This window comes from Pinus tabuliformis, chromosome 8 (genome assembly GCF_031772625.1).
Source record: "Pinus tabuliformis cultivar Carrire ecotype Pingquan chromosome 8, CPIR1, whole genome shotgun sequence".
Lineage (NCBI taxonomy): Eukaryota > Viridiplantae > Streptophyta > Pinopsida > Pinales > Pinaceae > Pinus > Pinus tabuliformis.
Window position 1 is genome coordinate 815,208,479 of NC_142294.1, and position 13,659 is coordinate 815,222,137.

General features: G+C 36.0%; 1 protein-coding gene and 1 pseudogene across 2 annotated transcripts in view; both read right to left on the reverse strand.

The window, feature by feature from the left end:
* The window catches only part of LOC149238063 (purple acid phosphatase 23-like), a 132,214-nt gene extending 131,051 nt beyond the window's left edge, over positions 1–1,163 (reverse strand). Inside the window, exons 1-2 of the mRNA XM_089372906.1 lie at positions 692–1,163; positions 401–592 (exon numbers count right to left, since the gene is read on the reverse strand). Of these exons, the coding sequence (XP_089229032.1) occupies positions 401–592; positions 692–953 (454 nt within the window). The 5' untranslated portion in view covers positions 954–1,163. The remainder of the gene's footprint in view (positions 1–400; positions 593–691) is intronic.
* A 3,091-nt stretch (positions 1,164–4,254) lies between these two features.
* Positions 4,255–13,659, reverse strand: part of LOC149238064 (cysteine synthase 1 pseudogene) — a 38,706-nt pseudogene continuing 29,301 nt past the window's right edge. The window contains exons 2-3 of the transcript XR_016245934.1: positions 5,547–5,674; positions 4,255–4,377 (exon numbers count right to left, since the gene is read on the reverse strand). The product of XR_016245934.1 is annotated as a cysteine synthase 1 pseudogene (transcript). The remainder of the gene's footprint in view (positions 4,378–5,546; positions 5,675–13,659) is intronic.

The following is a 13,659-nucleotide window of genomic DNA, read 5'->3' on the forward strand; positions in this document are numbered from 1 at the left end:
CCCTGGGTTGACGTAATAGTATGTCAATCTCAAAGCTGGCTTTTAAGTGCAAGTCTCTCACACCAACAACAACATAGCAAGTGGTTCAGGTGTCATGATAATATGCAAAACGACGGTTGGGTTTTGGTGGAAGTTCTTGAATTGATGTGACAATATCCCAGCTTTGAGTGCAATTCTCTCATACCAACAACAACATAGTTGGTGGTTCAGGTGTCATGATAATATGCAAAACGAAAGTTGATTTGGATGGAAGTTCTTGAATTTGGTGTGACAATATCCTTCCTCACTCCAGCTCTAACATAGCTAGTTGTTTAGTTATCATGCTCTATAATTACCCAAACTTTAGACTTAACGTCTAAATTGAAGATAAGAAAGGGATTTTTTTTTGGCAAAAACATACCAGTAAGACGCACCCGATGAATAATTCCAGAGGTGTAGTTGAGAAGGCCTTCGTATGGATATATCTGGCTGTAGACTAGGGACTTCCCTTTGGAAGTGAAGGTATAATTACCAGTCTGGGTGCCATAAAAAACCTCGGACCCCACAGACGAAGGATCCAGCGGAACCACTTTGGGTCCAATTTGAGCGTCGCCTGTGCGGACAACCATGAAATTTGCATCATTCAATGCTCATTCACAGAGGGGTTAAAACAGTCCATAGAAATAAAGGGCTAGAAGCTTGTGTTATATACCTGTTATCCAGGAAACCCACATGGCATCGGGCGTGGAGAGTGCGAGCTTGATCTGCTCTGGGAAAACAGAGGGGACTCGTTTGACGAGACGAGAATGATAAGGGGGTAGATCATCGCTTCCCAGACGAAGATTCGGGTCGAGCGACACCGTGACGGGAGTGAATGGCCCGTCTAATGTGCTAGGAATGGGGGCGGAGCAAACCTTCTGAGAGATGCAGTGAAGGCACCCAATCCATAAGAACAATAGGCGTAACCATCCCATCTTCGCAGCTCGGATTGTGAATTCTCCCTCGGGCGGAGAAACCGAATGTCACAAACAATGCCGGGAAGTCGCGCCCGGGTGCCCAATTATGGCAATATACCACTTTTTTGAGTCAGGGATGGCAGAGAGCATTAACAGAAAATGATAACAATATGTGCCCAGCTGCTCAAAATGACAATAAATGTTTTCATGCATCACGAAGACAGAGAGCACTACAGAAAATAATAACAATATGGCTGGCGTATGGTATTGGTTACGTGAAAAGCGACGTAAACCTAAATTAGAAAGGACTGGTTTAAGTGGCGATGATTTCATTTTGTGATTAAAAAATCAGAAATTTTAATGGTGAAAATTGATTTAGCGCACGCAGGAATCCTGAGCATCTAAAAAAAACTTGGATTTCCAAAAAAATTGGTTAAATTTAGTCAAAATATTGCAAAAAAACCATTCTTTTCCGGACAAAAGTCACCTGTTTAAACTACGTTTGGTTAAAAATGGGACAATGCTAGCTTATTCTCGGGAAGTCAACTGTTTAAATTACTTTTGTTAAAAATGGGACAGTGCTAGCTTATTCTCGGGAATGGTAATGTTGAATTGAATTGGCGATAGATGTGCAGTGCGAGATAAGGGGGAATTTTCTTTTTTCTGATTCTCGGGAAGTCACCTGTTTAAACTACTTTCGTTAAAAAATGGGACAGTGCTAGCTTATTCTCGGGAATGGTAATGCTGAATTGAAATGAATAGATGTGCAGTGCGAGATAAGGGGGAATTTTCTTTTTTCTGAAATGTTTGATGCAGGATTGGTGTAAGAGTTCCACATGTTTGCCACTGCCACCGATTTTAAAATTTTGTTGGCATGCTAATACGTTATCGTAGAGACGTGTAAAGACAATGCAACATGTGAGGTACCCATAACCATTTATCAATTTTGCTGGCATGCTCATACCTTATCGTAGAGATATGTAAAGACAATGCAACGTCTGAGGTACCCATAACCATTATCTTCTTGAAATTTCATGGCCATTGGCCATGAGTTAGATTGCTGGGTATTGCAGATTGTTTGCTGGAGTGATGTTATGTGCATGTTCTATATATGATTTTTTTAATTTATTATTATTATTTTCTTAATAAGAATGTATTATTAGAATTATATAATGATGAGCATAATCACATTTACTTATAATTAATGTGGTTGATATAAGTCAATAAGAATATATCAATCAGAATGGAAGAATGAATTCCATACTAATATTATTAAATTATATAATGACTAGCACAATCATATAAGCCAATAAGCATAAATCAATCAATGATTAGCAAATATGATTAAAAAACATTGATAAATTTTAATAGTGTAGATATAATATTAATATTAATAATAATATTCATATGGATAAATATATAAAAATATTAATATTGATACTATTATTATTATTATTAGTTTCATAACTTAATTATTTCTATAGTTTTTTTAAATAATTCGACGATATGCTTTTTTTGAATCAGTTTAGTAGTCTACACTTTCATTTTCTGATTGACATCTGGCATATGATTTTCTCTTTGACATCTGGCTACATATCTTCTGTTGTTTGACATCTGGCTACTGTATTTATGTTGCAGAATTATGCTATCTCTAGTTCCTAATGATTTCTCCCTCTCCAAAATCGCATGGCTACATTTCTGTTGTGCGCACGACCTGCTTCCGGTTTCTGCTGTGCACGATCTGCTTCCATGACAATGAACAATTATGTTGTCGTCTGGCCTTACAGCTCATCAGCTACCCAACCCTTTATAGACCGTGTTCAGTATAGCAGAGCGGCCCGTGTTCAGAAGTTTTGTGTTCAAAATCTCACAGACAACCTAGGGAGACCAGAGAAGGAGCCTGTGTTCAGTATAGCAGATTTGTTGGAGGCGCTAAAGCCCTTTAGGTAGGTGCTAAAACATTTTTATCTCAGAACTGTTGAAGAATCCAACTTTGTTGTTTTAGTTGCAAACAACCTCTTCATATTTTATCTTGAAAACAATCTTCTTTCTTAGGGTGCCATAATAGAATAGATCACCTGTACTAGATTTGTTCATGTAACATGAGACCAGTCATGTTATTCTTTTGCTTCCTTCCAGAACAAAGCATTCGGAAGCCAAAATTAAGGCCCATCTATAAATTGAATATTATGCCAAAATAGCATCCATTTTATGTCTGTTGGGATGTATTCTAGGGCCAAGTTAGAGCACTTGTGAGGATGACCCAATTTCAATTTCTGGTGGCCAGGATCCCATAGAAAATTGCATTCAAGACCAGGTGAAAGTCCGACAACCTTGACAACACACAGATGCAAAAATTTATCACCAGTATTTTGCAGGGTTTGTCTGCAACATTCTTGTTTGGTAGATTTAAAAATTTACAGTTAAAGAAATGCAGAAATTATTTTAAATTTCTTGCTAATCATTATTGAAAAAGCGATAAGGATCAGGTTAGCATGTGATTCCTCCCCAAAATCAATCGTAATGAAACATCTCTAGACTCTGGGCATGTTTGGCATGTTCTATTTTAGTGTATTTGGGTAATCTTGAAATTCAAGAAAGAAACCCCAACAATTCTGGTTGATTCTAATTTTCTAAAAACCCCAACGATGTTGCATTATGGATATATCTTCAAATAAAATCTATTCATGTAAATTGGAGCGAACCGGAGTCTTATTCCTTTCGAAGTCATTTCCTCTGAATAATGAGGGTTGAAGTATTGGAAAGAGAAAACGTAAATTGTAAAGCCAAAACGTAGTAGGCTTAGAGAAATCCAGTTTTAAATCAATGAATAAATTAGAGAATTAACATCATCAAATTTCCCTCATTAACATTTCTTTTCTGCTTACTTTTCAAATTCCCAGGGTTAAAATGAAATTCTATCCTTATTAAGGACACCCACACCTTCTCCGAGGTCCAAACTGTAGTTTAAAGAGAGGTCCTAACTGTAGTTTAAATGGTAGTTTCTAAATGGTCAAGTAAGTGGTCAAGTAAGGTAGATCGAGTCCAAAAGTCCAAATTATAGTTTTATACTTTACAAAAGCCCAAATTTACAAAAGTCCAAATTGTAGTTTTATACTTTAGATGGTAGGTTCTTAAGTGCCATGTTTCACTAGCTGGAATATGAATATAATCTTATATATTATAAAAACTCAATTCATTGATTAACTATTTTGAATTTAACAATCACAAATCACATCCCAAGATGTTTCAGCATAGCAATCTTATCTACAATCTCTATCTGAACTGTCATGCATATGCAAGCATTCGAGATAAAGCATCAGGCCTTCAGATAACGACCTGCACCAGTAACCGTACCCCCTGTTCCAATACCAGAAACAAAAGCATCTATTTGGCCAGCAGTGTCTTGCCAAATCTCAGGTCCAGTAGTTTCATAGTGAATCTGCAAAGCCACCAAAAAGAATTTAATAAGACATATTTTGTAATTTTAGCAAATCTCATAGTTTAGTTTCAAGTGATCAAATTACATTTGGATTAGAAGGGTTCTCAAACCGCTGAAGCATATAAGCATTATGAGTTTTTTCTACTATTTCCTCTACTTTTTAGACAACACCTTTCATACCCCTGCCAGGATCTATACAAACCAATTCAGCTCCTTATAAGAGTTTTAGCTGTTGGGATGTATTCTAGGGCCAAGTTAGAGCACTTGTGAGGATGACCCAGTTTCAATTTCTGGTGGCCAAGCTCCCATAGAAAACTGCATTCAAGACCAGATGAAAGTCCCGGCAACCTTGACAACACATAGATGCACTACAACTGGCCACCATAGAAAACTACATTCAAGACCAGGTGAAAGTCCCGACAACCTTGACAACACACAGATGCACTACAACGTTGAAGAAATATAGTTGTAATGTGAAAGATACCCAACACAAAGATTGGCAACCATTCGTATAGGTATCTCATGGGAAATGCTAGCTAGCAAAAGACAAATGAAGCCTTCGGTAGTGAGTTACTTCGTCTCTTTCTCCATGGCATGTAAGGAAAATCGCATATCTGGCACATACCATGGAGGGAGATTGTTGGGTAGAAAATTTATGTTGTTGTTGTGGTGATTTTCCTATTAATTTCTGCTGCATAATTTTTATTGAGAAGTTAAAAATACCAGTGAATTTATTTTCCAGCAGTTTTCAGAATTTATTGGAGTAAATAGTTTTCTGAGAATAAAATAATTGTTGAGGTAAACCTGATATTAAAAGTTAACATACCTAGCTTGCCTCCAGATATAACAACACTCTCAACTGGCTCCACAATACATAGTTCAAAACAAACAAGGGGAGAGATGATCTCATGTTTATGATCCCAACATGGAGTTGACAGTGATAAACACATAACACTTTAGGTTAGGCTTTCATTCCAATTTATGTTGGAGTAACTAAGGTACCATGTATTACAGGCATCACCTGATCCATCACTACTGTTATTTTTCATAAACAATTGTAGTTACCCCACCATCATATAAACAAAAAATAGAAAAATGACTAAACTTGTTATTCAGGTATTTTCTAATTTTAGCAAAGCTCGTAGTTTAGTTTCAAGTGATCAAATTACCTTTGGATTAGAAGGGTTCTCAAACTGCTGAAGCATATAAGCATTAGGAGTTTTTTCTACTATTTCCTCTGCTTTTTGTACAACACCTTTCATACCCCTGCCAGGATCTGTAAGGACCAATTCAACTCCTTATAAGAGTTTTAGAAACATCGTTATAGTTTTGAGAATGTTTAGACACATACCTTACATACATAGCATGGAATTTAATTTATGCAAAAACATGTTAAAAAATATGTGCTAAAAGGTCAACCCGTCTTTAATAGTGGTGTGAATGACAATGTCACTCTCATATCCTATGCCCTTATTATTGTTTCACCATGAAAAGTTAGCCTTGTTAGATTACATTCTACATTCACATTGCTTTAAGCAGGTTTTCTTTCCTCAAGATAATATACAGCTAAAAGTAGTTTGCCTTTTGGGAAATCGTTAAATAATACTAATAAATAGTTTGTGGTATCGTTCTGCACCCAAAATTTGTTGCCACAGTTCTCCTTGTTGGTTTGGGGGCAGAGGAGTTCCTGAAACAGGATCAACTATATTTGCTTCACTATTTGAAGACAACAAGCCAACCATCCCATAGTGTCTACTTTCATCTTGACTATCTGTGGATGCTCCTACTCTCAATGTTCTTATTAGCCTACAACCCTACAAAATTTCATGTAACCTTGAGAAAAAGCATAACCTCGCTGTAAGCCTTTAGATGGATATCCTCCAATAATATCCATGTTGTCCAAAATGCACAGAGCATGATTGTTGTAGTTGTAGATTGCCCAAAACTGTAATTTTCAGTGAAACATAGTTACGCTCAACTTTGACATCTTTCTTTACTAGAATTTTGTGTTGGACGGAGGTAGGTCAATTCTAAATTTGTAATTTGTTTAATTCAACTATGTGAGGAGTAATTCTAATGCCATGAATTTATGATGTGAAAGATACCCAACACAAAGATTGGCAACCATTCGTATAGGTATCTCATGGGAAATGCTAGCTAGCAAAAGACAAATGAAGCCTTTGGTAGTGAGTTACTTCATCTCTTTCTCCATGGCATGTAAGGCAAATCGCATATCTGGCACATACCATGGAGGGAGATTGTTGTGTAAAAAAATTATGTTTTTGTTGTGGTGATTTTCGTATTAATTTCTGCTGCATAATTTTTATTGAGAAATTAAAAATACCAGTGAATTTATTTTCCAACAGTTTTCAGAATTTATTGGAGTAAATAGTTTTTTGGGAATAAAATAATTGCTGAGGTAAACCTGATATTAAAATTTAACATACCTGGCTTGCCTCTAGATATAACATCATTCTCAACTAGCTCCACGATACATAGTTCAAAACAAACAAGGGGAGAGATGATCTCATGTTTATGATCCCAACATGGAGTTGACAATGATAAACACATAACACTTTAGGTTAGGATTTCATTCCAATTTATGTTGGAGTAACTAAGGTACAATGTATTACAAGCATCACCTGATCCATCACTACTGTTATTTTTCATAAACAATTGTAGTTACCCCACCATCATATAAACAAAAATAGAAAAATGACTAAACTTGTTATTCAGGTATTTTCTAATTTTAGCAAAGCTCGTAGTTTAGTTTCAAGTGATCAAATTACCTTTGGGTTAGAAGGTTTCTCAAACTGCTGAAACATATAAGCATTAGGAGTTTTTTCTACTATTTCCTCTGATTTATGTACAACACCTTTCATAACCTTGCTAGGATCTATAAGGACCGATTCAACTCCTTGTAAGAGTTTTAGAAACATCGTTATAGTTTTGAGAATGTTTAGACACATACCTTACATACATAGCTGGAATTTAATTTATGCAAAAACATGTTAAAAAATTATGTTCTAAAAGGTCAACCCATCTTTAATAGTGGTGTGAATGACAATGTCACTCTCATATCCTATGCCCTTATTATTGTTTCACCGTTAAAAGTTAGCCTTGTTAGATTACATTCCACACTCACATTGCTTTAAGCAGGTTTTCTTTCCTCAAAATAATATACAGCTAAAAGTAATTTGTCTTTTGGAAAATCATTAAATAATAGTAATAAATAGTTTGTAGTATCGTTTTGCACCCAAAATTTATTGCCACGGTTCTCTTTGTTGGTTTAGGGGCGGAGGAATTCCTAAAACCGGATCAACTATATTTGCTTCACTATTTGAAGACAATAAGCCAACTGTTCCATAGTGTCTACTTTCATCTTGACTGTTTGTGGATGCTCTTGCTCTCAATGTTCTTGTTAGCTTACAACCATGCAAAATTTCATGTAACCTTGAGAAAAACCATAACCTCGTTGCAATCCTTTAAACGGATATCCTCCAATAATATCCATGTTGTCCAAAATGCACAGAGCATGATTGTTGTCGTTGTATATTGCCCAAAACTGTAATTTTTCAGTGAAACATAGTTACACTCAACTTTGACATCTTTCTTTACTAGAATTTTGTGCTGGACGGAGGTAGGTCAATTCTAAATTTGTAATTTGTTTAATTCAACTGTGTGAGGAGTAATTCTAATGCCATGAATTTATGATTATAGATTTAAGTCTTCAGGTTCTATATGCATTTTATTATCAAATTGATATTATAGATAATAATTCTCTGTTGTAACTGACATTGCAAAGAAGGTCATTTTAGTTAACTCCATTCACTCAATGAAGAGTGCAGGATGTAAACTTAATGTTGATTGTTGATAGATAGGATGACCTTTACCGTTCAGTTATTGAGATCATTTCTTTTTTCGTGGATTCTCTAAATTTATTCGATTAGGTTTCCTGACAACTCTTATACATGTAACTATCAAACTTGCAAATAGAAAACTGCATTCAAGACCAGGTGAAAGTCCCGACAACCTTGACAACACACAGATGCACTACAATGTTGAAGAAATATAGTTGTAATGTGAAAGATACCCAACACAAAGATTGGCAACCATTCGTATAGGTATCTCATGGGAAATGCTAGCTAGCAAAAGACAAATGAAGCCTTTACATAGTTCAAAACAAACAAGGAGAGAGATGATCTCATGTTTATGATCCCAACATGGAGTTGACAGTGATAAACACATAACACTTTAGGTTAGGCTTTCATTCCAATTTATGTTGGAGTAACTAAGGTACCATGTATTACAGGAATCACCTCATCCATCACTACTGTTATTTTTCATAAACAACTATAGTTACCCCACCATCATATTAAAAAAAAATAGAAAAATGGCTAAACTTGTTATTCGGGTATTTTTCTAATTTTAGCAAATCTTGTAGTTTAGTTTCAAGTGATAAAATTACCTTTGGATTAGAAGGGTTCTCAAACTGCTGAAGCATATAAGCATTAGGAGTTTTTTCTACTATTTCCTCTGCTTTCTGTACAACACCTTTCATACCCCCGCCAGGATCTATAAGGATCAATTCAGCTCCTTATAGGAGTTTTAGAAACATCGTTATAGTTTTGAGAAGGTTTAGACACATACCTTACATACATAGAATGGAATTTACAAAAAGCATTTTTAATTTATTCAAAAACATGTTAAAAATTTATGTGCTAAAGGGTCGACCCGTCTTTAAGAGTGGTGTGAATGACAATGTCACTCTCATATCCTATGCCCTTATTAGTGTTTCACCATGAAAAGTTAGCCTTATTAGATTACATTCCACATTCACATTGCTTTAAGAAGATTTTCTTTCCTCAAGATAATATATAGCTAAAAGTAGTTTTCCTTTTGGGAAATCGTTAAATAATACTAATAAATAGTTTGTGCTATCGTTCTACACCCAAAATTTGTTTCCACAATTCTCCTTGTTGGTTTGGGGGCAGAGGAGTTCCTGAAACAGGATCAACTATATTTGCTTCACTATTTGGAGACTACAAGCCAACCGTCCCATAGTGTCTACTTTCATCTTGACTGTCTGTGGATGCTCCTACTCTCAATGTTCCTGTTAGCCTGCATCCCTGCAAAATTTCATGTAACCTTGAGAAAAAGCATAACCTTGCTGTAAGCCTTTAGATGGATATCCTCCAATAATATCCATGCTGTCCAAAATGCACAGAGCATGATTGGTGTAGCTGTAGATTGCCCAAAACTATAATTTTCAGTGAAACATAGTTACACTTAGCTTTGACATCTTTCTTTACTAGAATTTTATGTTTGACGGAGGTAGGTCAATTATAAATTTGTAATTTGTTTAATTCAACTGTGTGAGGAGTAATTCTAATGCCATGAATTTATGATTATAGATTTAAGTCTTCAGGTTCTATATGCATTTTATTATCAAATTGATATTATAGATAATAATTCTCTGTTGTAACTGACATTGCAAAGAAGGTCATTTCAGTTAACTCCATTCACTCAATGAAGAGTGCAGGATGTAAACTTAATGTTGATTGTTGATAGATAGGATGAACTTTCCGTTCATTTATTGAGATCATTTCTTTTTTCGTGGATTCTCTAAATTTATTCGATTAGGTTTCCTGACAACTCTTATACATGTAACTATCAAACTTGCAAATAGAAAATTGCATTCAAGACCAGGTGAAAGTCTCGGAAACCTTGACAACACACAGATGCACTACAACGTTGAAGAAATATAGTTGTAATGTGAAAGATACCCAACACAAAGATTGGCAACCATTTGTATAGGTATCTCATGGGAAATACTAGCTAGCAAAAGACAAATGAAGCCTTCGGTAGTGAGTTCCTTGGTCTCTTTCTCCATGGCATGTAAGGCAAATCGCATATCTGGCACATACCATGCTGCTTCCATCTGCAGTTGCAATTTATCCAACATGGGATAGATTCTTCCAACCAGTGGATGGGATCTGTCTCCTGCCACAAATGTATGCACCCTCTTTCTGGTTTGAATCCAACTACATCCTGGCTCCTTTTTCACCCACTGTCTTTCATCATTTTCCTCACCTTTACTACATCGTCCCACTTTCCAGGAGAAGCATACATGTTTGAGAGAATCACATATGTTCCAATGTTATATGGTTCCATATCAATGTGGTAAGTTGTTTATTAAGTTCTTTGCCTCATCCATGTTCCCAACACGGGCAAGAAGATCAATCAAGCAGGTATAATGGTGTGTATTTGGTTTAACCTGTGTTGAACATATGCACAAATCATAACTGTCCATGCGAAAACATGTTGAGGAAGATTCTGAGCATGTTATAAGAGTTTTAGAAACATTGTTATAGTTTTGAGAAGGTTTAGACACATACCTTACATACATAGCATGGAACTTACATAAAGAATTTTTAATTTATGCCAAAACATGTTAAAAAAGTATGTGCTAAAAGGTCAGCCTGTCTTTAATAGTGATGTGAATGACAATGTCACTAGCTCATGTGGTAAGTTGTTTATTAATTTCTATGCTTCATCTATGTTCCCAACACGGGCAAGAAGATCAATCAAGCAGGTATAGTGGTCTGTATTTGGTTTAACCCATGTTGGGCACATGCACAAATCATAGTTGTCCATGAGACAACATGTTCAGGCAGATTTTGAGCACGTTATAAGAGTTTTAGAAACATAGTTATAGTTTTGAGAAGGCTTATACACATACCTTACATACATAGCATGGAATTTACATAAAGCATTTTTAATTTATGCAAAAACATGTTAAAAATTTATGTGCTAAAAGGTCATCCCGTCTTTAATAGTGGTGTGAATGACAATGTCACTCTCATATCCTATGCCCTTATTATTGTTTCACCATGAAAAGTTAGCCTTGTTATATTACATTCCACATTCACATCACATCTTTCTTTACTAGAATTTTGTGCTGGACGAAAGTAGGTCAATTCTAAATTTGTAATTTGTTTAATTCAACTGTGTGAAGAGTAATTCTAATGGCATGAATTTATGATTATAGATTTAGGTCTTCATGTTCTATATGCATTTTATTATCAAATTGATATTATAGATAATAATTGTTTGTTGTAACTGACATTGCAAAGAAGGTCATTTCAGTTAACTCCATTGACTCAATGAAGAGTGCAAGATGTAAACTTAATGCTGATTGTTGATAGATAGGATAACCTTTACCATTCAGTTATTGAGATCATTTCTTTTTCCGTGGATTCTCTAAATTTATTTGATTAGGTTTCCTGTCAACTCTTCTACATGTAACTATCAAACTTGCAAATGAGGTGAGGAGAATTATCATATTGATAATGACCATGCTTTTTTCAATACAACCCATCCCCAATGAGGAAGCATTGTTCTACAATTTTAGCCATTTTCCCTTATAGGTTCTAAATTGAAAAATAAAATTAGATGAGCTATTACTATCCTTCCAAATTGGTGAATTTGATGAATTACAAGTATTACTATCACGGAAAAAATATTTCCATATGTTAATATTATGGAGTCAACCTTAACTACGAACACCATTCCTCTGTTGCTGAATGGTTCCACTAAGATTCAACCACTACTCCAGATAATCGATATTGGTTCTGTTACCTCATTAAAAACTACATCCTCACACTTCCACATTACTCTCTCTGATGGAACACATCAACACAAGACTCTGCTACCATCTGCATATAGCCCACAAGTTGCATCTGAAGACATCAAAATTGGCTCAATCATTCTGCTTTAAAAAGTAGCTTGCATGGTGCTTCAAAACTCTTCGTAAGGCCCAACATTTGAATTTACCCTCTTTTATTTTTTGTCTTTTATACTCTTCCTGCATTACAAAAATAAAAAAATAAAAATAGAATCTACATTAATTCCTTTCTCATTTGTTTACATAAGGTCCATCTGATTTGTTGAGCTTGAAGTTGTGATGTGTAAAGCAACGTTGACCAGAGACTCATCAACACTACTACGTGCAAAGGTAGGTACATCCCAATATAACTCTTCATCATCACAAGAGAAATTTCCCTTTGTAGTTACTCCACTAATTACGACGACAACTATGTTGGAAATAATACTGAGAGGGGGGGTGAATCAGTATTATCAAATTCTTTTCAATATATCTTCCAGATTTATACTTTAAGTTATTCTTCAGATATTGATCATTAGTTTGTATGTCAGTACCATATAATAATGAGCAAGAATAGGAAAAACAGATAATCACACCAAAGAACACCAGATATAAGGTGGAAACCCAATGTGGGTGAAAACCACCTGCTGCAATATGTCTCTATCTTCTTTCAATTAGAAACTTCTTTTACAATGATTTTGTACTGGTGCAGTCCTTTACCAGTACGCAGGCTGCAACCTGCAGAGAGCTACAACCCTCTCTTGTTTTCCAGTCTCTCCTGGAAGGGAGCTACAACCCCCTACTTCTTTTCTTCCAAGGACCACTTTTCATAAATTTTCAAACTGGATCCATGAACATCAAATAATCATCAAGTACATGTGAATCACCCAATCAACTTTTTCAATCAACCAATAACTTCTTAGCATGCAATAACCAGATCAACAATACCAGTAATCTAAACCCAGGACTCTTCAGCAATAGATAAAAGACAACCAAACAAATGTTTCAAGAAAGGTCGCAACTTCACCGATAGAGGCCTGCGAATATCCACAGAACTTCTGTGTCTAAACTGCACAGATCCGCACCTGGTCCTTGTTCTACTTTGCGTACCTCCGCACCTACTCCTTCTACTTCCCTACGTCCCTCTGTTCAGATCCGCACCTGCACTGTTTGTCTAACAGCGTACCTCCGCACTGGTCCTTCTGTTCCCCTGTGTACCTCCGCACTGTGCCTTTTTCTGTGCTGCGTACCTTGCACCTGTGCCTTCTGCTGCTCTGTGGATCCCCGCACCTGCGCCTTCTGCTGCGCTGCGGACCCCCGCACCTACTCTGTGGATCGCCTGCGGACCTCTGAATAGAGCCAAATTAACAGTCCTCCAATGTGCCACAGGCAGTCAGATCCACAGATCTGATCATGCGCCTGAGAGATCACGACCTCTCAATAGATTCGCCTTAAAATTCACCTTGATTTAGATCTAGCTTTTAAAACTGATTACCCAAAATTTCAGATCTTAAGATATTCAATTTTCACAAGTGTCTAGCCAAGTGATCTCCTTTTCTTTTTATAGGCAAGCCTTTATTCACACCATGGGACAAAACCATCGAAAACTAATACAA